The sequence below is a fragment of the Lynx canadensis genome, chromosome A2 (genome assembly GCF_007474595.2).
Source record: "Lynx canadensis isolate LIC74 chromosome A2, mLynCan4.pri.v2, whole genome shotgun sequence".
Classification (NCBI taxonomy): domain Eukaryota; kingdom Metazoa; phylum Chordata; class Mammalia; order Carnivora; family Felidae; genus Lynx; species Lynx canadensis.
The window spans coordinates 59,363,877-59,389,639 of NC_044304.2; the positions used below are offsets into that span (position 1 = coordinate 59,363,877).

At 50.0% G+C, this 25,763-nt stretch overlaps 1 protein-coding gene across 2 annotated transcripts in view; it reads right to left on the reverse strand.

The window, feature by feature from the left end:
• Window positions 1-25,763, reverse strand: part of CFAP100 (cilia and flagella associated protein 100) — a 52,003-nt gene that overhangs the window by 9,261 nt on the left and 16,979 nt on the right. The window contains exons 4-13 of one of the 2 annotated variants that reach the window (XM_030307563.1): window positions 24,044-24,144; window positions 21,306-21,498; window positions 19,079-19,146; window positions 18,830-18,993; window positions 18,539-18,619; window positions 17,890-18,071; window positions 17,478-17,510; window positions 17,275-17,401; window positions 13,218-13,266; window positions 12,981-13,132 (exon numbers count right to left, since the gene is read on the reverse strand). In XM_030307563.1, coding sequence (XP_030163423.1) covers window positions 12,981-13,132; window positions 13,218-13,266; window positions 17,275-17,401; window positions 17,478-17,510; window positions 17,890-18,071; window positions 18,539-18,619; window positions 18,830-18,993; window positions 19,079-19,146; window positions 21,306-21,498; window positions 24,044-24,144 — 1,150 coding nt within the window. The remainder of the gene's footprint in view (window positions 1-12,980; window positions 13,133-13,217; window positions 13,267-17,274; window positions 17,402-17,477; window positions 17,511-17,889; window positions 18,072-18,538; window positions 18,620-18,829; window positions 18,994-19,078; window positions 19,147-21,305; window positions 21,499-24,043; window positions 24,145-25,763) is intronic. The other variant, XM_030307564.1, reaches the window with a different exon arrangement.

The following is a 25,763-nucleotide window of genomic DNA, read 5'->3' on the forward strand; positions in this document are numbered from 1 at the left end:
CATATAAAACAAAAATTGACAGGTGGAAGGGAGAACTAGAATAGTTGGAGACCAATATCCCCCTTGCAATAGTGGAAGAACAAGCAGACAGAAGATAAGGAACGAGGACTTAAACATTGCAATATACCAACTAGATGTAACAGACATACACAGAAAACTCTACCCAGCAAAGCAACATACACTGTCAAGTGCAAATGGGGTATTTTTCAGGATGTCCCAAATATTAGGGCCACAAATTCAGTTTCAATAGATTTAAAAAGATAGATATCATACAAAGTATCTTTTCTGTTAAAAATCAGATGAAGTTAGAAATTGTTAACGAAAGCAAAACTGGAAAATTTCACAAAGTTGTGGAAATTAAAGAACACTTTTGTAAACAACCAGTGGATCAAAGAAGAAATCATAGGGGTTCCTGGGTGGCTCAGTCGGTTAAGCATCTGACTTTGGCTCAGATCATGATCTCGTGGTTCATGAGTTCGAGCTCCGTGTTGGGCTCTGTGCTGACAGCTTAGAGCCTGGAACCTGCTTCAGATTCTGTGTCTCCCTCTCTCTCTTCCCCTCCCCCACTCATGCTCTGTCTCTCTCAAAAATAAAAAATAAACATTAAGAAAAAAAAGAAATCATAAGGAAATTAGCCAAAAAAAAAAAAAAAAAATAGAGATGAAGAAACCTGGTAACACAACAGGGCAAAACTTATGGGAAACAGCACAATGTATGGTGCTAAGGGGGAGAATTTTTGACTATAAAACTTACATTAAAAAAAGAGAAAGATCTCAGACCAACAATCTAACTTTACAACTTAAGGAACTTCTAGAAAAAGGAGAACAAATTCAACCTGACGCCAGCAAAAGGAAGGAATTAATATAAAAAAAAAGAAAGGAGAAAAACAAAATAAAGAATAGAAAAACAGTTTTTCAAAACGATCAAAAAAATTGACAAACCCTTAACTTAGATGGACTAAAGAAAAAAAGACTGAAGTTACTAAAATGAGAAATGAAAGTGGGAACATCACTACTGATCCTACAGAAATAAGGAGGATCAGTACCATGAATAGCCATGTGCCTCCAAACTGGACAACCAATGAAATAGACAAATTCCTAGAAACACAAAATCTATCAAGACTAAATCATGTAGAAACAATCTGAATAGGCCTATAACTAGTAAGGAGATTGAATCAGTAATCAAAAATCTAATATTAATCCTTTTGAAATTTTTCCAAAAGTTGAAGAAGAGGGAACACCTCTGAATTCATTTTATGAGAGCAGCATAAACATGATACCAAAGCTGGTCAAAGGCACTGACAAGAAAAGAAACTATAGACCAACATCTCTTATGAACATTCATGCACAAAATTTAAAATATTAGCGTACAGAATTCAGCCAAATTTGACAAGGATTATACAACACAAGTGAGGCTTACTCCTAAAATGCTAGGAATCAGGATAATATACCACATTAACAGAATGAAGGAAAAAGACCACATGATCATCTCAGCTGGTGCAGAAAAAGGATTTAACAAAACATTAAAAAACAGCAAAATAGGAAAATGGAAACTACCTCCATATAATAAAAGCCATATATGAAAAGCCCACAGCAAACATCATACTCAGTGGTGAAAGACTGAAAGCTGTTCCTCTAAGATCAATAAGCATGGTAAGGATGCCTGCATTCACCACTTCTATTCCACATAGTAGTGGAAGTTTTAGCCAGAGCAACTAAGTAAGAAAAAGAAAGAAAAAGCATCCAAGTTGGAAAAGAAGAAATAAAATCATCTGTTTGAAGATGATGTAAATCAGATGATGCAGATGATGTAACAGATGCAGATGATAGAAAACCCTAAAGACTCCACAACAAAGCTGTTAGAATTAAATAATTTAGGGGCGCCTGGGTGGCACAGTCGGTTAAGCGTCCGACTTCAGCCAGGTCACGATCTCACGGTCCGTGAGTTCGAGCCCCGCGTCAGGCTCTGGGCTGATGGCTCAGACAGAGCCTGGAGCCTGTTTCCCATTCTGTGTCTCCCTCTCTCTCTGCCCCTCCCCCGTTCATGCTCTGTCTCTGTCCCAAAAATAAATAAACGTTGAAGAAAAAAAAAAAAAAGAATTAAATAATTTAGTGAAGTAGCAGAATCAGTTGCAGTTGTATACACAAATAATTAAAAATCTGAAAAGGAAAACAAAAGCAGTCCCATTTACAATAAAATAGCATCCCAAAGTTAGAGATAGAAATACTATATACTGCAAAAATAAATTCAAAATGGACGAAAGACCTAAATGTAAGACAGGAAGCCATCAAAATCCTAGAGGAGAAAACAGGCAGCAACCTCTCTGAGCTCGGCTGCAGCAAGTTCTTATTCATGTCTCTGGAGGCAAGGAAAACAAAAGCAAAAATGAACTATTGGGACCTCATCAAAATAAGAAGCTTCTGCACTGCAAAGGAAACAATCAACAAAACTAAAAGGCAACAAACGTAATGAATGAAGATACTTGCAAATGACATATCAGATAAAGGGTTAGTATCCAAAATCTATAAAGAACATACCAAACTCAATACCCCAAAATCAAATAATCCAGTGAAGAAATGGGGAGAAGACATGAATAGACACTTCTCCAAAGAAGACATCCAGATGGCCAACCGACACATGAAAAAATGCTCAACATCACTCATCATCAGGGAAATACAATTCAAAACCACAGTGAGAGACCACCTCACACCTGTCTGAATGGCTAACATTAACAACTCAGGCAACAACAGATGTTGGCATGGATGCGGAAAGAGAGGATCTCTTTGGCACTGCTGGTGAGAATGCAAACTGGTGCAGCCACTCTGGAAAACAGTATGGAGGGTCCTCAAAAAATTAAAAATAGAACTACCCTACAGCCCAGCAATTGCACTACTAGGTATTTATCAAGGGATACAGGTGTGCTGTTTCAAAGGGGCACATGCATCCCAATGTTTATAGCAGGGCCATCATCAATAGCCAAAGTATGGAAAGAGCCCAAATGTCCATTGATGGGTGAATGGATAAAGAAGATGTGGTATTACTCTGCCACCAAAAAGAATGAAATCTTGCCCTTTGTAACAATGTGGTTGGACCTAGAGGGTATTATGCTAGTTGAAATAAGTCAGTAAGAGGAAGACACATATCATATGATTTCACTCATGTGGAATTTGAGAAACACAACAGATGGGCATAGGGGGAAGGGGAGGAAAAATAAGGTAAAAACAGGGGCAAACCACAAGAGATTCTTAAATACAGAGAACAAACTGAGGGTTGCTAGGGCAGAGGCAGGTGGGGGGTGGCTTAAATGGGTGATGGGCATTAAGGAGGGCACTCTTCAGGATGAGCACTGGGTGTCAGATGTAAGAGATGAATCCCTGGGTTCTACTCCTGAAGCCAAGACTACACTGTATGTTAGCTAACTTGAATTTAAATAAAAAAGCACCGTAGAAGTAGTGAAAGGCATTTCACTACTCCTACCTGCTAGAGGCAATACAAGAAAAAGAAATACTGTATGTTCCAGCAATTCCACTTTTGGGTATATGCCCAAAGGAATTGAAAACAGTCTTGAAGAAACATTCGTATACCCGTGTTCACGGCAGCATTGTTTGCAATAGCTAAAAATGTAGAAGCAACCCAAGTGTGTATGTTGGATGGATGGATAATAAACAGATTGTGGTCTATTATACAAAATGTGGAATATTATATACAACCTTGAAAAGGAAGGAAAATGGATCAACCTTAAGGACATTAAGTAAGCCAGTTACGAAAAGTCAAATATTGTATGATCCCACTTATATGAGGTACTTGGAATAGTCAAAACCTTTTTGACAGCACAGTGGCTTGCCAGGGGCTGAGGGGCAGGAGAATGGAGAGTTATTGGTTAACAAGTTATTGGTTAACAGTTTTACAAGATGAAAAGAGCTGGGGGGCGGGGGTGGATGGTGGGGACGGCTGCACTACATAAAGGTACATAAATTCGATGTTATGTGGACTTGACCACATTGAAAAAGGAAACGGAATAAAATAGAGACCCCTTTCACCCCACCGAACTCAAAAGCAATGCTCTGCTAGACCCTGGCTGGCATTTAGGAGCTTGGGAGAAACAGGCAACACGCACTTAGTTTTGGTTCTTTATAGGGTACCTGATGTTTCGTTTGTTTTCCTTGTCCGCCTCGGTGTCGTGCCTTCTGCTCACTCTTCAACCCTGCGGGAGGGTGTGCAGTGTGGGTGCCTCTCCCTGAAGTTCGCCTGGCCTTCCAGTACAGGTAGTTTTCATCCGTCACCGTGCTGACTTTTGCTCCTCCCTTCCATGTGTGGCCATCTCCTGAATTCCTTCCACGCGACCCTGGCGTGCCGTCTCCCTGGGGTCCTGTCGCTTCGTCTCCATGTCCTTTCCAACAGAGTTCTGGGAGCTGTCCCCAGCTTAATGTTGTCCCCCTTGCCGACTCAGGTGCTGGCTGCATCCAGTCCTTATTGTGGTCTTAATCCCTTAATCCTTGTTTGCACCCAGGCATGCCTCTCTGCTTCTTGATATCTGCAGAATCTACATTTACTTGCATGTCTCAAACTCATCCCCTTAATGAATGCATTTTCTCGTGTTTCTGGTGACATTTTCCTGTTCACTTGTCCTTCAGGCTCCAGGTCAGGGCAAGTCCAGCACCAAGGACTTCAGATGAGTTGTGCCACTTTGATTGTGTGTCCAGATGGAGCCTGGGCAAGAGGCAAAGCTGCAGGCTGGTCTTCCCCTGGGCCATGGGGTCTCACTTCCATGTCTGAGGGGCAGCCATGGTGGCAGGTGCCTAGCAAGACTGCTAAGACTCAGCCCACACACGGTCTTGCCTCAGCCAGAGGTCAGCGCTGGCAAGTGCTTTCTGAAGCTTGCGGTGCCTTGTGTGTTGCTGGCCTCGCTGTGGCGGTTCCGGCTGCTGCAAGGCTGACCCTCACCCCCACCTCTGGCTCACTGCAGCTTTTAGGTGTCTGGGGGTTCTTCTGGGTTCCTTCCTGCTTATTTTCTGACCTCCTGGTTGGGCTGGTTTCTCCAGGAGGAAGGTTTGCATGGTTTCCAGGAAGGGATTCTGGCTTCATTTCTCTTTTCTTGAATCTAGGGGGGGTTGGTCTTCCTCTCACTTGAGTGGCTCTGCTCGCCTTCTTCTCCTGGGTCCCATCACCTCTGTGCTGTCCGGCTGCTGGAAGTGAGGAGCTCACACTGGTGATCAGGCTCTGCAGCTTTCCTCAGGCTGTCCCGGGGTGTTTGTGCTCCCTTCTGCGTCCATGGGTCCGTTTTCTGGGGCTGGGCTCCTCTTGGCCCTCACTGGAGGGACTGTAGAGTGAGCATCTCAAACAAATCACAGCAAGGCAGGCAGAGAATGGGGCTGGGACACAGTACACAAAATTCAAGGAAGTGCTCACCTTTGGGGTCACACATGCACCTCCCTAAAATGTTATGTCCTGGGTGCCTTGCCCACCTCACCCCAGTCCTCCCTGGCCAAGAATGAATGATGCTGTTCTCTCAACCAAGGAGGCAGGAGATGGCTCGTCCTACAGCCCTTATGTACCTAGTCAATGTAGACAGGTGAGTGATAAAGACAGCCTTAAAAGGTCCTACATTAAAAAAAAAAAGTCTGGGGCGCCTGGGCGGCTTAGTTGGTTAAGTGTCCGACTTCAGCTCAGGTCATGATCTCACGGTTCATGGGTTCAAGCCCTATGTCGGGCTCTGTGCTGACAGCTCAGAGCCTGGAACCTGCTTCGGATTTTGTGTCTTCCTCTCCCTCTCTGCCCCTCTCCTGCTCATGTCATGATCCGTCTCCCAAAAATAAATAAACATTAAAAAAATCCTATGTTTGCCAAAAAATATTATTGAGGTTTAATTTACTTATCAGAAAATGCACCCATTTTATGTGCCAACTGATGAGATTTGACAAATTTTTAAAAAAAAAAAATTTTTTTTCAACGTTTATTTATTTTGGGACAGAGAGAGACAGAGCATGAACGGGGGAGGGGCAGAGAGAGAGGGAGACACAGAATGGGAAACAGGCTCCAGGCTCTGAGCCATCAGCCCAGAGCCCGACGCGGGGCTCGAACTCACAGACCGCGAGATCGTGACCTGGCTGAAGTCGGACGCTTAACCGACTGCGCCACCCAGGCGCCCCGAGATTTGACAAATTTAAACACCTATGTAAGGACCAGCATAATCAGGACATAGAACCTTTTCATTACCCCAAAAGTTTCCTCATGCCCCTTTGTATCAACTCCCTCCTCTTCCCTAGCCACGGGCATCCAATGGGCTGATGTCGCCATTCATTTTTTTCCCTTATGAGATGGACCTTAGTGACACCTGTCTTCTCAGAGTTACCCACAGCCTTGAATGTGGGCTGGCCCCAGTGGCTTGCTTCTAACCAATTCAATGTGGGATGGGATGTGACTTCTGAGATTAGGTTACATAAGATCGTGACTTCCATCTTGCTTGCAGACTCTCTGGTGGCTTTTCAGCTTGCGCACTTTGAAGAAACAAGCTGCCTTTTCAGAGACCTCATGTGGCAAGAGACGGAGAGTGTCCTTTGGCCTCCAGCCAGCAAGGAATCCAATCCTGCCAACAGCCACATGGGTGAGTTTGGAAGCGGCTCTTTCCCCAAGTGCAGTCGTGGGATGGCCACAGCCCAGCTACCACCTGGACAGCAATCCGTGAGAGGCCCCACAGCAGAGGAGTCAGCCCAACTGGCCAGATTCCCAACCCACAGAAAGGGCGAAATAATATATGTGTTACAGTAAGCCAAGTTTTGGGATGGTTTGTTACGCAGCAACCGTTAACCAATACCTGGTTCTGGCACTTCAAATGAATAACATAGTAGGTCATCTTTGGCGCCTGGCTTCTCTTCCTCAGCATAATGTTTGTGACGTTCATCCACATTGTTGCCACGTTGTCTTAATACTTTGTTCTTTTCTTCTTGCTGAATAGATTTCTATGGTGTGTATGGCCCCCTTACGTGTCCATGCCTAATCCCAGGACACTGTGGATATAGTATATGACTTGGCAAGGGAGAACCAAGGCTGCACATAGAGTTAAGGTTGCAAACTAGCAAACCTGGAGCTGGGGAGATGATCTTGGATTGCCCAGGCGGGCCCAGGGTCATCACAAGGGTCCTCAGAAATGGAAGGAGGAGGCAGGAACGAGGGTCAGGGGTGACACGGTGTGAGAAGCCTCGGCTGGCATTGCTGGTTTGAAAATGGAAGGGGCCCGGGTGGCCTCCGGAAGCTAGAAAAGGTAACAAAAGGATCTCCCTTTCAGCCTCCAGAGAGGAACAAAGTCCTGCCGATGCCTTGATGGTAGCCCAGTGAGGCCCACTTTGGAACTCTGGCCTCTCTCTGTGAGGGAGTAAACTGTGCAGTCCTTTGCTACAGCAGCAGTAATGGTTTGTCCACTTCCCTGCTGTGGGCACGTGTGCTGTTTCTAGTTCCTGCCTATCATGAAGAACTTTGCAGTGAGGAATTCTGGGATTTTTTTTTTTTTTTTTGGACATTTTCTCTAACACGGCCGCTCTTCCTTCCAGTGTTGGAACAGACTCTTCATTTACTGTTGTATATATTTGAAACAAAAATTAAAAAAAAATTTTTTTAATGTTTATTCATTTTTGAGAGACAGAGAGAGACAGAGCATGGCGGGGAAGGGGCAGAGAGGGGGAGACACAGAATCTGAAACAGGCTTCAGGCTCTGAGCCGTCAGCACAGAGCCCGACGCGGGGCTCGAACTCACAGACCGCGAGATCATGACCTGAGCTGAAGTTGGATGCTCAACCGACTGAGCCACCCAGGAGCCCCGAAACAAAATTTTTTAATGTTATTTTATGTTTGAGAGAGACAGAGCACGAGCAGGGGAGGGACAGAGAGAAGAGGGACACACAGACTCTGAAGCAGGCTTCAGGCTCCGAGCTGTCAGCACAGAGCCCGATGTGGGGCTCGAACTCATGAACCATGAGATCATGACCTGAGCTGAAGTCAGACGCTTAACCGACTGAGCCACCTAGGTGCCCCTGTATATATTTTTTAGTAGAGACTTCGTCTTTAAAAGCAAAATGAACAGAAGGTACAGAGAGTTCCCAAATATCCTCTCCTTCCACCTGCCTCCCCCACCGCCGACATACATTTGTTACAATCGGTAAACCCACACCGACACGTCATTATCACCCGAAGTCCACAGTTTCCATGGGGGTTCACTCTTAGTGTCGTACAGTCCATGGATTTAGACAAATGTATAAGGACATGTAATCATGGTGTCACACAGACTTGTTTCATTGTCCTAAAAATCCTCTGTGCTCCACTCACTCATCCCTCCCCCCGCCCCCCAACCCCTGGCAACCCCTGGTCCTTTTATCATCTCCATAGTTATCCTTTTCTGGGATGTCCTATAGCTGGGATCACTCAGTTGTCACCTTTCAGACTGGCTTCTTTCACTTAGTAATACGTATGCTTTCAAGGTTCCTCCATGTTTTTTCGTGGCTTCGTAGCTCATTTCTTTTCAGCACTGAACGATATGCTATCTGGGTGTACTGAGTTTGTTTATCTGTTTACTTACTGAAGGGCATCTCAGTTGCTTACAAGTTTTGGCAATTATGAATAAAGCTGCCATAAACGACCACATGTGGGTTTTGTGTGGACATAAGTTTTTGACTCCTTTGGGTAAATACCAAGAAGCGAGACTGCTGGATCGTTTAGCTTTGTAAGGAACTGCCAGACTGTCTTCTAAGGTGGCTGCGCCATTTTGCATTCCCTCCAACGACCAAGGGAGTTCCCATTGCTCCGCATCCTCACCAGCGTTTGGTGCTGTCAGTCTTTTAGATTTTGTCCATTTTAGTAGGTGTATATTGCAGTATCTTATTGTTTTAAGTTGCAATTCCTTAAGACATCTGATGTCGAACATCTTTTCATATGTTTATTTGCCTTCTCTATATCTTCTTGATGATGAAGTGTTGTTCAGGTGTTTGGCCCATTTTTAAACCAGGTTGTTCATTTTCTTCTTCTTTTGTTTTTAATGTTTATTTATTTTTGACAGGGAGAGAGAGCACAAGTGGCGGAGGGGCAGAGAGAGAAGGAGACACAGAATGTGAAGCAGGTTCCAGGCTCTGAGCTGTCAGCACAGAGCCCGATGCGGGGCTCAAACTCACGAACCGTGAGACCATGACCTGAGCCGAAGTCAGACCCCCAACCAAGTGAGCCACCCAGGCACCCCGTTCGTTTTCTTATTGTTAAATTTTAAGAGTTCTTTGTATAGTTTGGAGATGTTTATCAGATATGTATTTCACAAATATTTTCTCCCAGCCTATGGCTGGTCTTCTCAGTTCTCTTGACATTGTCTTTCATAAAGCAGAAATTTTAATGTCAATGAAATCCAGCTTATCAATTCTTTCTTTCATGGATTGTCACTTTGGTATTGTATTGAAAAACCACCATACCCAAGATCATCTAGATTTGCTCCTATGTTACCTTCTGGGAGTTTTATGGTTTTACATTTTACACTTAGGTCAACGATCCATTTTAAGTTAGTATTTTATTAACGGTGTCAAGTCCGTGCCTAGATTCATTTTTTGCATGTGGACGTCTGGTCGTCCCAGCACCACTTGTTGCAAAGTATCTTTGCTCCACCGTATTGCCTCTGCTCCTTTGTCAGAGATCGGCTGACAGATTTGGATGGGTTTGTTTCTGAGCTACTCTATTCTGTTCCACTGAATTATTTGCCAGTAGCACAGGTTTTGATTACTGTAGCTCTACAGTAAGCCTTGAACTCGGGTAGTGTGAGTCCTCCAACTTTTTTCTTCTCCTTTAAAAATGTGTTAGCTATTCTGGGTCTTTTGCCTCTCTGTGTAAACTTTAGAATCAGTTTGTCGATATTGACAAAATAACTTGCTGGCCTTTTGACTGGGACTGTGTTAAATCTATAGATCAAGTTGGGAGGAACTGGTATCTTGACAGTATTGAACCTTCTTACCTATAAAGGTGAAGCATCTGTTTATTTAATTCTTTGATCCATCATCAGATTTTTATATTTTTCCTCATATACATCTTGTACATGTTTTGTTAGATTTGCAAGCATTTCTTTTTTGAGGGTGCTGATGAAAATGGTATTATTGTGTTTTCAATCTCAAATTCCACTTGTTTATTGCTAGTACATAGGAAATGAAGTTTTTTTATAGGGGCCTTGTATTCTGTAATGTTGTTAGAATGGCTTACCAGTCTAGGAGTTTTTTGTTGATACTTTGAGATTTTCTATGTAGATGATCATGTCATGTGCCAACAAAGTTTTATTTCTTTCTTCCCCATCTGTATTTACGCATTCCTCACTTTTCTAAGCTTCATATTAGGTCACTCTCCTTTTCAATGAAAGGAAAGACCTGCATTAGTACCTGTTTTTGCTAACTGAAAGAAAATCGCAGAGGATTTTCACTTTTATGAAAAAAAGCAAGAAGTGACAATAGTGTTCAGCGTCTGTTGTGCAGTGAGCCATTCTGGAGGCAGCGAGACTGGCCCTGCCAAGCTCCTTCCCTGGGAACTACATTCAGCATCTCAGCGTCAAGCCGCCATAGCTTTGAACCGTGTCTTTGCACATCTGTGCTTTACCTCTTTTTCATGCATCTATTAGCAAGAGGTGTCCTAAGGTACCGGAAAAGCCCAGGAGAGATTATTTTTCACATCTGGGAACACAAAGAAAATTTTCCATATAAATTAATGGTAATTGCTCCTTTGCTTTACACTATTTTGGCTTATGAAAGGTTTTATAGGGACGTTCTACTCTGATAACAGGGGAAATCTGTACCTCTATTTCCTTTTCTTGTCTTATTGCATTAGCTGGGACTCCCAGTAAGATGTTGGAAACGAATGGTGAGAAGACATCCTTGCTTTATTCCTGATCTTAGCAAGAAGGCTTCAAGTGTAAGTTAGCAGTAGGGTTTTTGTAGATGTCCTTTTATCAAGTCAGGAAGTCCTCCTCTATTCCTAGTTTATTGAGAGCTTTTACTATGAGTTTGTGTTAGATTTTTATCAAGTGCTTTTTCTGCATCTATTGATATAATCATGTGATTTTTCCTCTTTAGCTTGTTGATGTGTTGGATTACACTAATTGATTTTCAAATGTTGAAACAGCCTTGCGTACCTGGGAAAAATCCCATGTGGTCAGGATCTATAATTCTTCTTATACATTGTTCAATTCAATTTACTAATATTTTGTTGAGGATTTTTACATCTGTGTCCATGACAAATACTGGTCTGTGGTAGTCTTTTCTTCTAATGTCTTTGCCTGGTTTTGGAATTGAGTTAATGCTGGTCTTACAGAATGAGTTAGTATTCCCTGTTGGGATGCCTGGGTGGCTCAGTCGGTTAAGTATCCAACTTCGGCTCAGGTCATGATCTCACACTTTGTGAGTTTGAGCCCCACGTTGGGCTCTGTGCTGACAGCTTGGAGCCTGGAGCCTGCTTCAGATTCTGTGTCTCCCTCTCTCTCTATCCCTCCCCTGCTCATGCTCTGTCTCTCAAAAATAATAAACATTTAAAAAAATTTAAAAAAAGAAAAAAAAAGTATTCCCTGTTTCTATCAACTGGAAGAGATTGTAGAGAATTGGTAAAATTTTTTTCCTTAAATGTTTGGTAGAATTTTCCAGTACACCCATCTGGGTCTGCTGCTTTCTGTTTTACAGGTTATTAATTGTTGATTCAATTTCCTTAATAGATAGGCCTATTCAGATTATTTGTGGCATATATTTTTATTTTTTTATTACTTAAAAACATTTTTTTAATGTTTAGTTTTGAGAGAGAGAGAGAGAGTGCTCATGCAAGCGAGCTGCATATATTTTAAAAATATAGATTTCTCAGAGAGAGGGGGCTGGATTCATGGAAGTTAATGTCTACAGGCTATGACTCTTCTGGAAATAAAGTGTTGGTACTCAGGGATGGCTGAGCAGGCTACAGACCAGTGAGGGGACAGCATCTCTGGGATTCTGCTACGCATGCATGTGTGTGTGTCCTCTCGCCAGGTTCCTGGAAACTGGGAGGCTGCCTGCGTCTCCCCAGCTCATCTCCCCCTCTGTCTCTGCTACCCTCAGCTTTCTGGGAAACACGATCTCGCCCGAGAACCAGCAGTTTCACAGCACCTGCAGGAGATTCTCCGCGGCAGAACACGGGCCAACAAAACATGGATACTCAAGATCATGGCTCCCTGTGGGGCATCCGAGTCTTGGGTGGGCTTCTTCCTTACTTCTTCGCACCTGCTTTCCCTCTGCCCGGAACCCTCTACCACCAGATCTCTGTGCAGCTTCCCATCGCTCAGGAAGAACCTGGTTCAAGTGACACTTTCCCTGGGAGCCTCCCCTGTCCCCCTCCTATCTGCCACCACCCCTACTTCAGCCTCCCTCTCGTATCATTGTGTTCCTCTTGCACATGTCAGTATCTCCACGTCCAATCCGTGAGCCCGTCTGCCTGTCTCTGTCAAATGTCAGCTCCATGAGGCAGGGCCTGGCCTTATCCTTGGAGAGCCTAGACCTGGGCCTGACCCAGAACGGGTGCTCGGTCAGTGTTTGGGTATGAAGGGATGATTCCTCACTTCTGACAGGCCTGATACAGCCCAGCCCTTCTGGGCCTGGCATCAGCAGAATGCACCTGGACGGGGGAGGGAGGGCGGGGCGGGGGTGTCCTTCCTTGAAGCCTCCCTCTGACTTGCAGGCTGCTCCAAGGGAGGGGACCAGCCCCATGTGGCTCCACCCACCTGACCTCTTCCCACCCCCCAGCCCCTCTGCCCAAAAGGACATGCCCTGTCCCCAGAATCAGGCTTCCTGTGGAGCTTTCCAGAAAACTAAAGCTAGGGCAGGGCCAGGGCCCTGGATGGGGAAGGTGGGGGGCTGCCATAGCCCAATTCCCAGTGGCATCCCAGGGTCCCAGGATGACAGCCAAGGCCGGAAGCTTCCCCTGCCCCGCCCGGTCGGCCCCAGCAGGAGACCTACATGCGGATCTGGGTGTTTTTCAGGGTGCAGTTCAGATCCTCCAGGGTCTCCTCCATCTCCTGCGTGTTCTGGATGAGCGACAGGTTCTGCTCCTCTAGCTTCGTGAAGATGTCCAGGAGCTGCTGGGGCTCCGTGAAGTATAGGTCCAGCTCCTGCAACCAGAGCCATGCGTGTGGGCTGGCCGGTCGGTGCAGGGGGACCGGATTCCGCAGCCCCACCCGGAGCGTGGCCACTGACCTCCCCGTCGCTGCCTGAGTCCTCAGTCATAGTGGTGGTAGAGTCTGACCTGCAGAGAGATGCAGGGTCAGGACAGCAGTGACCTGGTGCACAGAGATGGTGGTCATCTTCTCCCGCCCCAGCGGTGAAGCCGTCTGGAGTCACCAGGGCACCTCCCTGCTCCCTATGTCCTCGTCCCCTCCTTCACCCCGCCAGCTGACCAGGCAGGGGCACTAGCCCTCCTCTTGGCCCCACAATGGTCACTCAGCAGTCAGGGGACTGTTTCAAATTCAGTTCATGTCACTTCAGACAGAATAAAACTCAGCCCCCTCCCTGGAACCTGCTGCCCAGGGCCCCTGCTGCCCCCCTCGCCTCCTTCTCCTCCTGAAGTTCCCCTGCTCCTGCCTTACCCGCCCTCTTTCTGTCTCTCCGGGTGCTGACCTACCTCAGGGCCTTTGCACCCACTGCCACTGCTAGGGTTGCCCCTCATTGACCATTCTTCTTCTTCTTCTTCTTTTTTTAATGTTTATTTATTATTATTTTTTAAAATTTTATTTTATTCTTTTTTTACGTTTTTTCATTTTTGGGACAGAGACAGAGCATGAATGGGGGAAGGTCAAAGAGAGAGGGAGACAGAATCTGAAACAGGCTCCAGGCTCTGAGCTGTCAGCCCAGAGCCCGACGCAGGGCTCAAACTCATGGACCACGAGATCATGACCTGAGCCGAAGTTGGATGCCCAACCCACTGAGCCACCCAGGCGCCCCTTTAATGTTTATTTTTGAGAGAGAGAGAGAGAGCGAGCAGAGTAGGGACAGAGATAGAGACACAGAATCCAGCCTCTGAGCTGTCAGCACAGAACCTGACACAGGGCTCACACTCATGAGCTGTGAAATGACCTGAGCTGAGGTCGGATGCTTAACTGACTGAACCACCCAGGCACCCCTACCTTCGAGGAGCCACCTTCAGGGCCTTTTCTGTCCACCTCCCCTATCTAGATATGGCCTTGGCACTTGTCCTTGATGGTCCCACTGGGCTATCCTGTGACACTCGCAGTACCTCTGATGGACCCTGAGCACCCCACAGGGGCGGGGGCTCTCCCAGACCCTCGGGGGTACTGGAAAAATCGTGGGCTTTGAGCACTCAGCATGGGCCTTGGAAGGCCCTGCTGGATGGGACCCAACCTCAAATGACTTCCAAACCTGCTCTCATCGCCCCTCCTGGCCTGCTTCGGCCTGGGCCCCTGCCCTCAAGGCGCAGGTTCTGCTGGCTGAGAAGCAGGTGGGGCAGGCCTCTAGCTCGAGGAGCCTGGGCTCCACCCCTAGGAACCTGGGCTGAGGCTCATGTGACTCCAGGCTCTGACCCACCTGACATGGGGAGGTGATAAGTGCAGGGCTCTGTGGGAGCCCTGAGGGGGAACCCTGGAGGGCTTCTCAGAGGAAGGGCCACAGGAACAACCAAATCACTCACCAGGCCTGTACCTCACACCAAACACATTGATGTCCCTCTGGCAAATGAGGAACATGGGGCTTTGAGAACTAGCCACCTGCCCCATGTCACCTGCAGGGCACTGCTGGCCCATAAGGTGCCTGAGAATCTGCCTCCAGATGGATGTAGTCTGGGGGGTAGGCTGGACTTTAGCTCCCACTTGCGCTCTCAGCTGAGTGCCTTCTGCAGCCCACAACCTGCTCAACTGTACTCAGTGACCCTGGTCACACGGCTAATAGATGGAGGGACCCAGAATAGTGTGATCCTAGACCTCTAGTCTGAGGGACTGCCCCAACATGGGGCCTGGATGGTGGGAGCTCCAGGGCTGAGGGCAGTCCCGGTAGAGAAAGCATGCAGAGTTAAACCCCCCGGAGCCTCTGTTCAACACCGAACTGTAAACAACAGCTCCCACCGGCTGGGGTTGCAGGGATAAAAGTGAACCCGAGGCATGTGCCTGGCCCACTAACGGTGGCCAGTCTTCTTCACAACGCAGGACCGTGACACATCAAGATGAAAGTGAGCTTGGAAACCGGTAGCACTCAGGTCCCCTTCCTGCCTGACAAGCATCAGCTGGGGGACATGGGAGATTGCGTAGTGAGAACAAACATGTAAGGGGGGGGTCATCAGCATAGGGGCGTGGCCCTCAGGAGCAGGTAGGGGACGGAAGCATGGGAGAGGGTTGCCAGGCTGTCGTAGAGGAGGAAGGACAGAGGCTGGTACACCTAAGGGATGAGAGAAGATACAAAGGAGAGGGGTGGGGAGGCTGAGCCCCTGGGGCCACCTCCATACTGTTTTCCAGAGTGGCTGCACCAGCCATGCAAAAGGGTTCCTCTTTCTCCGCATCCTCGCCAACATGTGTTGTTGCCCGAGTTGTTAATGTTAGCCATTCTGACAGGTGTGAGGTGGTATTGCATTTAAAAACTACCATTTCTGGGAATGCAGTATGGAGGTTTCTCAAAAAATGAAAAATGGAACTACCCTACAACCCAGCAATGGCACTCCTAGGTATTTATCCACGGGGTACAGGTGTGCTGTTTTGAAGGGGCACATGCACCCCAATGTTTACAGCAGCACTATCAACAAGAGCCAAAGTATGGAAAGAGCCCAAATGCCCATCGACGGATGAATGGATAAAGAAGATGTGGTTATACAGATACAATGGAGTATTACTCGGCAATCAAAAAGAATGAAATCTCGCCATCTGCAACTATGTGGATGGAACTGGAGGGTATTATGTTAAGCGAAATTAGAGAAAGACAAAAATCATAGGACTTCACTCATATGAGGACTTTGAGAGACAAAACAGATGAATATAAGGGAAAGGAAGCAAAAATAATATAAAAACAGGGAAGGGGACAAAACATAAGAGACTCATAAATACGGAGAACAAACTGAGGGTTACTGGAGGGGGTGTGGGAGGAGGGATGGACTAAATGGGTAAGGGGCACTAAGGGATCTACTCCTGAAATCATTGTTGCACCATATGCTAACTAATTTGGATGTAAATTAAAAAAAATAAAATTAAAAAAAAAACAAAAAAACTACCATTTCAGTGGCCTCATCTCCTGATCTGTTTGTCAAGACACTCTCTTTTATTTTTTAAACGTTTATTTATTTTGAGAGAGAGAGGCCGAGAGAGAGCACAGGGGAGAGGCAGAGAAAGAGGGAGACAGAGAATCCCAAGCAGTTTCTGCACGGTAGGTGCGGAGTCAATCCCAGGACTGTGAGATCACGACCTAAGTCCAGATCAAGAGTCGGATGCTCAACCGACTGAACCACCCAGGCATCCCAAGTTATTATGGTTATTATGAAATAGCCATGCCAGAATACCGAGAATGGAAGGGACCTATGATAGCCGGATCTGAACAGGATGTGGCAGGGCAGCCGGAACTCTCTTGCCTGTTGGCTGGAGCGTATAATGTAGCAGCCATGGCAGGTCTTTGGCAGAAGCCGCTAAAGCTAAGCATCTACTCGCCTCGTGAACCAGCACTCCCACTCTTGTTTCCAACAAAAATACTCATGCAAAGAGTGCTCCAACATAAAAGTACCGGAATGTTTGCAGCAGCTCTAATCAAAATAGCCAAGAATTGGGAACAACCCAAAAGGCCACCAATCGTAGAGGACCTGGAGAGTGGGGCTTCGTGCGGTGGGGCACTAGGCGGCGACCGCCAACAACGCCTGCTTCTGCGCACGATCACGCAGGCATGCAGCAGAGACAAGCCAGGCCCAGAGAGCATTTTATGTAAAAACCCAGACTCTGGCTTCTCTTAAAAGGCTCTGACGCTCCCTGGACCCACTTGGCTTGCCTGCATCCGTTTATATTTGTCTCGTTTTAGCACCCAAGTGGGCCACCCCAGACAGAAGGTTACCAAATCGGACAGAAATAAAACGGTTTAGAAAACACCTCGATCTTGGGGCTTGAGTCAGACTATACACCCTTCAAGCTGGGAACAGCCCCCTCGTCATGGTCTCACCCTTCCCGGAGAGGCTGGGCTTGTCCTAGGCACCCCCGGCCTGGAGCCACTTGGGAGCAGTCCCCAGTGGGCCCCAGCCACTACCCCAGCCTCCTTGCCCTACCCCAGACCCACTCACCCTTTGGCGTTCAGCCCGCTATACACACTGGCCTGGCTTCTATGCTGGAGGTTCAGGGTGTCGGACGAGATCTGCCCCAGCTGCGCCACCTGCAGGAACTTCCAGGACTTCTTTGGGCCCTGCCCCTCTGGAGGAAACAGAAGGATGGTTTTCACATGCCCCAGCCCGGGGCAGGGCCCCTCCAGCTTGCGCCAGCCACGTACCTCTGGAGCCTGTCTTGCCCTTGGTCCCTGGTCCTACAGGAAACAAGGGAGGGGTTTCGGATGGCTTCCACTGGAGCAAGGCCTTCAGCAATACTGCTTGAGGGCACAGGGTTCCCTGGGGCCCTCCCAACAGTTTCAGAAAGGGCCCCCACAGTTTCAGGGCCCCCACACAGTTTTAGGGCCCCCGCAGTTTCAGAAAGACCTACAAGGGAGGAAAGCCCCTTGGGTCTGAGTTAGAGATGGCCCTGTCTTCCCTGAGGGAATGTGTGGGCCCTAAGGGGCAGCTGCTGCCCCTGGCTGGGGCTTTACAGGCACGGAAGGGGCCCAGCCTGTGGCCTGGACACCTCCAAGGCCACTGCCAGCAGGGCACAGGGTCTGGGTGGACCCAGGGAACTACCTTCTTTCCTGTTACCTTTGTCCCGGATCGTGGAGTGTAAAGTGTTCTCTATGGGGGGCTCAGTGACCTCCTTGGCCTTTTTGAGAGCCAAACGCTTCTCCTCCCTCTCTTCCAACCACTCCTTGGGCGACAGCTTGTACAGAAAGTCCTTGTAGGCCTTGTAATGCTGCAAAGTGTCTTCAAATTTGGAGATCTCGCTGGATTGGGGAGGGGGAGGGGAGGTCAGCTTCCTCCTCGTGGGGAGACCCCTCCAGAGGGAACTGCCTCTGCAGCCTGGGTAAGCCCAGAGTGCTCCTGGCTCTCCTGGGGACAGGTGTGCCTGGGAGAGGACACCGGCCTGCTGGGGACCGACGTGGGTCACACCTCCACAGGTATAACCCTCTGTGACTTTGGACTTGCAGCTGACCCTGGGGACCCTGGTCTCCAAGTGAGCCTGCCTCCTGGTGCTGTGGCCTTGGGAAAGTCACTGGATCTCTCTTGGCTCCTGTCACCTCCTCTGTAAAATGTGCAGCTGCGTCCCGCAGGGCTTTGAGTCCCTGAACCACTTAGGTTTGAGAGGCAAAGCCACGAGGTCTGCCCTGCGTGGGGGCTTCTTTTGGCTGGGGGCGAATGACAGAGGGAAGTGGCGGCAGGCCAACCTCAGTGGCTTGCCCTCCACGCTCACCTTTTGATGTTCATGATCTGGGTGGTCAGGTCCCGGATTTCCAAGATCTTCTCCACCTTTGCTTTCGTCTCCTTCTCAGCCCTGGAAGTGGGGATGGGGATGGGGGCAGGGGGCCAGTTGCAAAACTGTTAAAGGGGGCATATACACCACCCTGGGGCGGGGCGGTGGGTGGGGGGAGCTGCCAGGGTCAGGTGGTGGGGGGAGGGGATGGGGGGCAGGCGGGCTGCAGGCTAGCGTGGGCGCAGGTGCTCAGGCCCCACGAGCACTGGGGGGCCCTCCGTGTGGGCTCACGCTTTCAGGGCCTGCACCGAGCTCCGATCATTCTCCCGGAGGAACTCCTCGAACAGGGCGGCGTCATTCTCCAGGGACCTTTCTGCCCGCTCCAGCTCTGCCTCCTCCTTGGTCACCAGCAGCTCCAGCCGCTGGATCTCCTGCTGCTTCATGTCCAGGGCGTACTGAGGGCCACCAGAGTGGGAGTCACACCCCTCACTGGGACAGCCCCCCGCCCGCCCCCCCCACGCACAGCACAGCTGGGCCAACCTGGATGCGGAACATCTGGCGCTTCTGGTTGATGTAGTTGTTCAGGTTATCAGATTCCATCTTCTTTTCTGCAAAAAGAGGAGAGGGGCGGGGTGGGCAGGGTGAGAGAGACCCAGACCGGCCGGGATACCTCTCCAGGCACCTGCTCTGCTGTGAGGCCCAGGTTGTTACGGGGACTCTGGGAGACTGGGCTCCGTCTCTAGCAACAGGAGAGGAGGCTCTGTGGATATATCACACTCTCCACTGCTGGAGATCGGGCCAGGTGGGAAGTCCTTTCCTGAGTCTGGCCTGAGCCTCTCCTGCCGTAGTACTCTTTTCACCTGGAGTGAGACTCTGGACAGCCCTGCCCAGGAAGTTTCACCCAGCTGCACCTAATAATGAAAGACCTATTGGGCCAGGAACTGCAAAGGGATGGGGAGAGAAAAACAGGGCAGCATGATCTCTATTTGGGGTGCTCTAAGTCCCCAGGATCCAGTTTAGATAGTAGCTACGATGAGGGAGCATAAGGCAAGCTGATAGGCCGCAAACCCCCCCTCCCACCCCCCGCCCAGGCGGCCCAAGAACAAAGGAAAGGGGAAAAACAAATGGTTAACTGATAGAGCATCACAGTCCTTTGGGACCTAAGTCTCCATTACCCCTCCATAGCGATGTGGGAAACAAAGGCAGAAGGAAATGGCAGAACTAAATTTCCTTATAACCTGCCGCCCATTGACAGATACTTGAGGCGGGCAGAGTAAGTTTCTCCAGGAGCTGTCTTACTTCTACTGCTTTGCTAGAGGTAAAAACAACCTTAGCTTGACACTAGCTAGGCCTCCAGCATCCTGTGAGTCTTCTTTAGCTCATGAAAATCTCACTGGAAACTTCGCTGGCCTCTACCTCCCCCAGTGTCTCCTCATGGTCCCCGGGCAGCTCTTCCTGCCCACAGGTCCTGTCCCCGTGCTTCAAGAAAATCACCCTTTTGCACCAAAGACGTCTTCAACAATTCTTTCTTGGTCTTTGGTTCCGGGCCGCACGGGCCCCAAAAACCCTCATCAGCTAGGTCTACACACCAGGCGGGAAGCCAGCGGGAGAAAGTTAAGGTGGGCCCCTGTAAGACCTTCTGGAGCAAAAGCAGAGGGCAAAGGGCCACGGGATCCTCTTTCCCTGGTCTTTCTGGAGAGGAAAGCCCAGAGACGTCCTGACTTTGGAGAGACCAGGAGCCAAGGAAAGGGCAGCAGAGCCATGTGACTCTCTGCCTCATCTCTTAAACCCTCTCCGTTCCAGAAGACCCTAGTGTGGTGTAGGAGTGGTATTTCAAGCCTAGAAGCCTGGCAGAGACCCAGCTGGGCCTCTGCCTCCCTGGCCCATCTTGTGGGAAGGCCCTTCCCTCAAGGAGACCCAGGTCCTCACTGCAAGTCAAATCTGGGATACCGACAGGTCTGGTGCCTAAACCTGCTGGGTCCAGTCTTCCCACTGAGACCAGCTTCCTCTCCCAGATCTTGGAATGGAGGGTAGAGACCAAAAGGAAAAACGTGCAGTTCTGTGTCTCTTCATGCAGAGCTCGGCACACATAATGTCAAAGTGAGCTCAGGGGCTTTGTTCCCCCATATAACAAGCCACGGGGTCAGGGGGTAGAGGCTGGGGGGTCTCGGATTAATATTCACATTCAGTACACCAGTTGGGTTCCAGGACTCTATCATCTGGGCTGGTAGAGTATTAATGCTGGGTCATAAAATTAATAACAGCTCTCTCTCTCTCTCTCTCTCTCTCTCTCACACACACACACACACACACACACACAGGACTTCCGTGTAGCATCTAAAGACGCTGAATCCCACAACCCACGAGGTCGCCACTGTCATCAGACCGGAGAGGAAACTGCCGTGCAGAGGAGGTGAACACCTGGCCCAGGATGGCGAGGGCATTCAGTGCTGAAGCTGACATCTGAACCCAGGGAACCTGGTTCCAGACTGATGCTCTTTCCCTCCACCATATTAAGGGACTATATTTTATATGGGCGCAATCTGCCTTCACGTGCACGGGAACCTTCCGAATGCAAGCAACGTTGGGATTCAAAGGCTTTTAGATTGGCAGTCCGGCTGGAATCCATCCCTGTGATGGAGGGAGGCGGGGTCAGACACAGAAACGACCCTCCTTCCCCACTGCACGGGAGCCCTGCCTCTCCAAGCACTTGAACAGCACTGCGCGAGCCCCGAGGTCAAGACCCAACGCTGGGGAAGGGGGCCACCTTTGGTCATGGAGAGCTTCCACGCCGTGTCGTCGTGGAAGGCGCGCAGCCGCTCCGCCTCGGCGCGCACCTCCTGGTCCTGCATCTCGTCCTCCAGCTGCAGCTCGCGACGCAGGCTCGTGTGCTTGGCCAACACTTTGGACGCGTAGGTCATCTTTTGGTGCATCCGCAGCGTCTTCTTCTGCTCCCGCTCCTGTTGGGCGGGGTCGGCCGGGATCGGGCGGGGCCGGCCACCACTTCCACCCCCTCCCCCACCGCGCCTGGGACCAGCGTCCTCCCATCGGCGGCGACGCCTTGTCCCTGGGTCGCACAGCCTTGAGGGGACGCGCATGCGGCGCGGGGAGGTGAAGGGGGAATTGCCCGGGGGTCGCACTTGGGTCAGGGTGGGGGTGCACTTGGCGGGGCTGAGGATTGCTGCGCGCAGAGGGGGCTGCGGAGCTGTGTGCCTGGGAAAACGCTCCTGGGGGCTCTGAGCACAGCTCCCGGGGTGAGAGGGCAGTGGGGCTGAGAGCGGGGGTTAAGGGCGAGGTGGGGGTGGGGTTGCCAGATTAAGTACAGGATGCCGAGCCAGGTTTGCATTCCAGGTCAGTAGTGCAGGCACATACTCACTAAGCGATGGTTCCTCCTGAAATTCATTCACACTATTCTCATGTTCTCAAATTGTGATTTGCTAAATCGGACACACCGAAGGCTCCGGGAAGCTAGATCTTGTGAGTTTCCAAAAGAAACTCGAAAGCCCGAGTTTGGTCTGCAAGCTCGGTAGTCAGAGCTGGCAGCGGCGGGCAGGTCGCCGGGGATCTGCTCCTCTCCACCCACCCTGGCCTCCAACCTGCCCCAGCGTTGCTCCCGTCCCTGAGCCCTCAGCTTGGGGGGACCCCAGGATGGCGTGGGGATGGGGGCTTTTCTTCCCTGAGGACTAGTGCAGGCCAAAGGCCCCCTCAGGGGAGCCCAGCCCTTCTTGCAGCCCAAGCCCTGGGGGTTCTCCACATCCTTCCATGGCCCAGGCACCTCAGCCTGCAGGATCAGACAGGTCTGCACAAATCCTCTTCTCTTCATCTGTCCTTTCCCCAGGGCTGCCAGGTGCAGCAATGAATGCAGCCTCTTTAGAAAGCTGCTTAGGGGAACCACATCTGTGGCGGGACCCAGCCTGAGGCCCCTAGATTGGACCTCCGTGTAGCAAAGCTGGGGAAATATCACCTAGATTCCCAGTGGCAGAGGGTCTGCACTTAGAAGAAACTGGGCAGCTGCTTGGGGTCACTGTGACATTGGGGGGGCTCTGCTGGGGTGTGGGATTGAGGGGGGAGGGCTGTGCTGGGGGGGACGGGTGCCATGTTTGGGGGGTTTAGGAAGAAGGCAGAAGCGACCGTGGAAGCAGGGCCAGGCTGGGAAGAGATAATCCTGCCCTGGAAGAAGGTCTCTAAGTCCGTCAGAGAAAGTTGTGTGTGTTTCTGCTGTATTTGCCCACTTGGAGGCCTCGCAGAAGTGTGTGCTGCTCGGTGTGGCTTTGTGGGAGTGTCTCCTTCCAGGGCATGAGTGGGTGCACAGCATGGCAGCAGGATGGGGAAAACACTGATGGTGGCCCCCACAGAGCTTCTAGGCGGTTGGTGGGGCAGGGAGGTCTGAGTAGGGGCTGGAAAACGTGCATTTCTTTTTGTGTCTTTGGTTGGGGTCTCGGCCGGAGCCAGTTCTCAGAGGAATCTCAGATACTGAGCCATGAGTTGAAGTAGACAGAGTCAGCCCGGGAGGGCTGGTCATAGGCATGTGCCTGAGACCATGTCCCAGAAACGTGGCCCATGCTGAGCACTTCTCAGTGAAGATGCCCGCTGGTGAGTCCTCCCTGAGCCTGGCTGCAGTGACGCTTGCTCGCTCCAGCCATGCCACGGCAGGTGGGAGTGGGCAAGTGGGCTCTTGGGTGGGGAGGCAAGACAGACTATGCTGGGGTGCAGACAAGGCGCGGGCCGGTGGAGGGGGGTCCGGGGCTAGCTCAGGGACTCCCAGGTGCTGCTGAGGGCCATGCATATGTGTACGTGTGTGCGCGCACACGCACACATGCACAGGTGCATGTTTGTGTGTGGATTTGGCCTCCAAGAATTCCCACGAGAGGGATTGTGCAAGGCTGGAGCAGTTGGAGGGGCGAGTCTCCTGGGAGAGGCGAGAGGGGGCCTGAGGTCTGAGACGGGCCTTGAAGGACAGGGAGTGTCAGGAGGGTGGCATCTCATGCAAGGGACAGCAGAAAGACCTGGTGGCTGAAGCACGGTGGCCACAGCAGCTTCCAACAGCCCACTCTGACAAGGCCCAGGAAGAGTGGCGATGAAGCTGGGTAAGACAGTGGGACAGGTCAGAGATTGGAGAGCTCATCAGGGTTTCGAGTTGATTTTTTAAAAATAGTGAGGGGCGCCTGGGTGGCTCAGTCGGTTAAGCATCCAACTTCAGCTCAGGTCATGATATCACGGCTCATGGGTTCAAGCCCTGTGTGGGGCTCTGTGCTGACAACCCACAGCCTGGAGACTGCTTGGGATTCTGTGTCTCCCTCTCTCTCTGCCCCTCCCTCCCTCACCCTCTCTCTCTCTCTCTTTCTCTCTCAAGTGTCAATAAACATTTTTAAAAAATAGTGAACCATTGACTATTCTAGAGTGAGAGAGTGACCTGAGGAAAGTACTCTTCTGAGAAGGGCAATCTGGGTCTGCGTGCATGAGGGAGGGAAGAGTTGCAGGCAGGCCTCAGTCCTGGATACTCACTAGGCGAGACTTATTCCGCTCCTGATCTCTGAGCAAGAAGAAATCCACGTCTCCAGACATGTGGAAAGGATTAGCCGCATGGTCAGGAACAATCTCGGGCACTGGGGAGGGAGATATCTCATTGGAGAGATGAGCCAGCTCTTCCAAACAGGTGGTCTGTGCCTCTGGAGTCCTGGTGCCCTCCCAACCCAGCATGAGGAGCTTCCTTGAAAGCGTGAGCAGGTGTCGAATGTTCTCTTGGATCCAGCTGTGCCTGAAATCCAACCCTGGACCTTCTGACTGCAGAAACTCACCTGTCAGGTTTAACCTAGGTGGGCTTGGGCTTCTGTCCCTGACATCTGAAAGAGGCCTGGTAAACACAGCTCCCACCCCCCGCCCCCGGTCTCAGACATGTGGCCCTCTGTCCCCTCTCATTTAAAGTCCCAGGAACCCCCATTCTGCAGAGGGGAAAAGCAGGAGTGGGGAAGTGATGGGGCCAGATGGTCAGGGAGGCCCAGTGACTCCAGAGCAGAGGCACCTGCCTGCGGAGGGCAGTGCGTGCTGTAGGGCAATGCCCTGTCCGCAGGATTCTCCACAAGCCCCCCAGGGGGAGGCTCAGTTTGGGGGCGAGTGACGGCAAAACACCTGAGGCCTGGGGAGGCAGGGCAGGACTTTGAGAGATGGGAGCTGCCAAGGACCCTAATTTTGCTGCTCCCCCTACCCCTTTGGGTAAGGGTTAGGTTCCCACTGCTCAGCTCAGCAGGGATCAGGGAGGACAGAACCCAGAAGCACCAAACTAAGGTCTTAAAAATATGGTTGCTTTCTCCCGCATCCTCCATTTGGAGGAAACAGCATTCGTTGTAAAACAAACTAAAGCATTCTTGGAAGCTAAAGAGTATAATAACAAAATAATTCCTCCACTTCAAAACAATCGCTGGTAATATTTCTGGGGGTATTTTCTTCTAGTACATGCTAACACCTATTTTTAATAATTTCATATCTTCTTTTAAAAAACACTTGACCAGGGCGCCTGGGTGGCTCAGTCGGTGAAGCGTCCGACTTCGGCTCAGGTCATGATCTCATGGTTCATGAGTTCGAGCCCCACATCGGGCTATGTGCTGACAGCTCAGAGCCTGGAGCCTGCTTTGGATTCTGTGTCTCCGTCTCTTTCTGCCCCTGCCCCACTCATGCTCTGTCTCTCTCTCAAAAGTAAATAAACACTTTAAAAAATTAATAAAATAAAAAAATCTTTAAGAAAATAAATAACTAAAAACACTTTACCTTCAGCAGCTGCCTGTAAAATTACTAATTCTTTGTGGACCTGTGGGCAAATGTAAAAGGCTGCGGTAACGCGTGATTTCATCAGGACCCGTTGCCGGGACATGTGCAGCAGCCCGGGAGCTGCCTCAGACACCCCGCGGCACACACCCGTGTGCCCCCATGGACTGGGTCTTTGCAACTGATTTCAGGAAGGGAGAACAGAGGCCAGGGGCTGTGAGCATTTCCAGACTTCGAAGTCTGATGCTGGCCTGCCTTTCCTGTCTGTCTTATTTCACACCCTCACCAGCAGAAAGGGGATGCTGTGAAGAGGGGATTTGAAGTTCTAAGAGACTCAAAACACCGCCGCACAAGAGTCCTACTTGTCAACTAGGAAGAGTGGAGAAACTGACAGACTCCACCCTGCTCAGGCCATCGGAGGGAACCAGGGCGGAAGCCAGAGGGGTGGGCCGTTTCTGGCCAG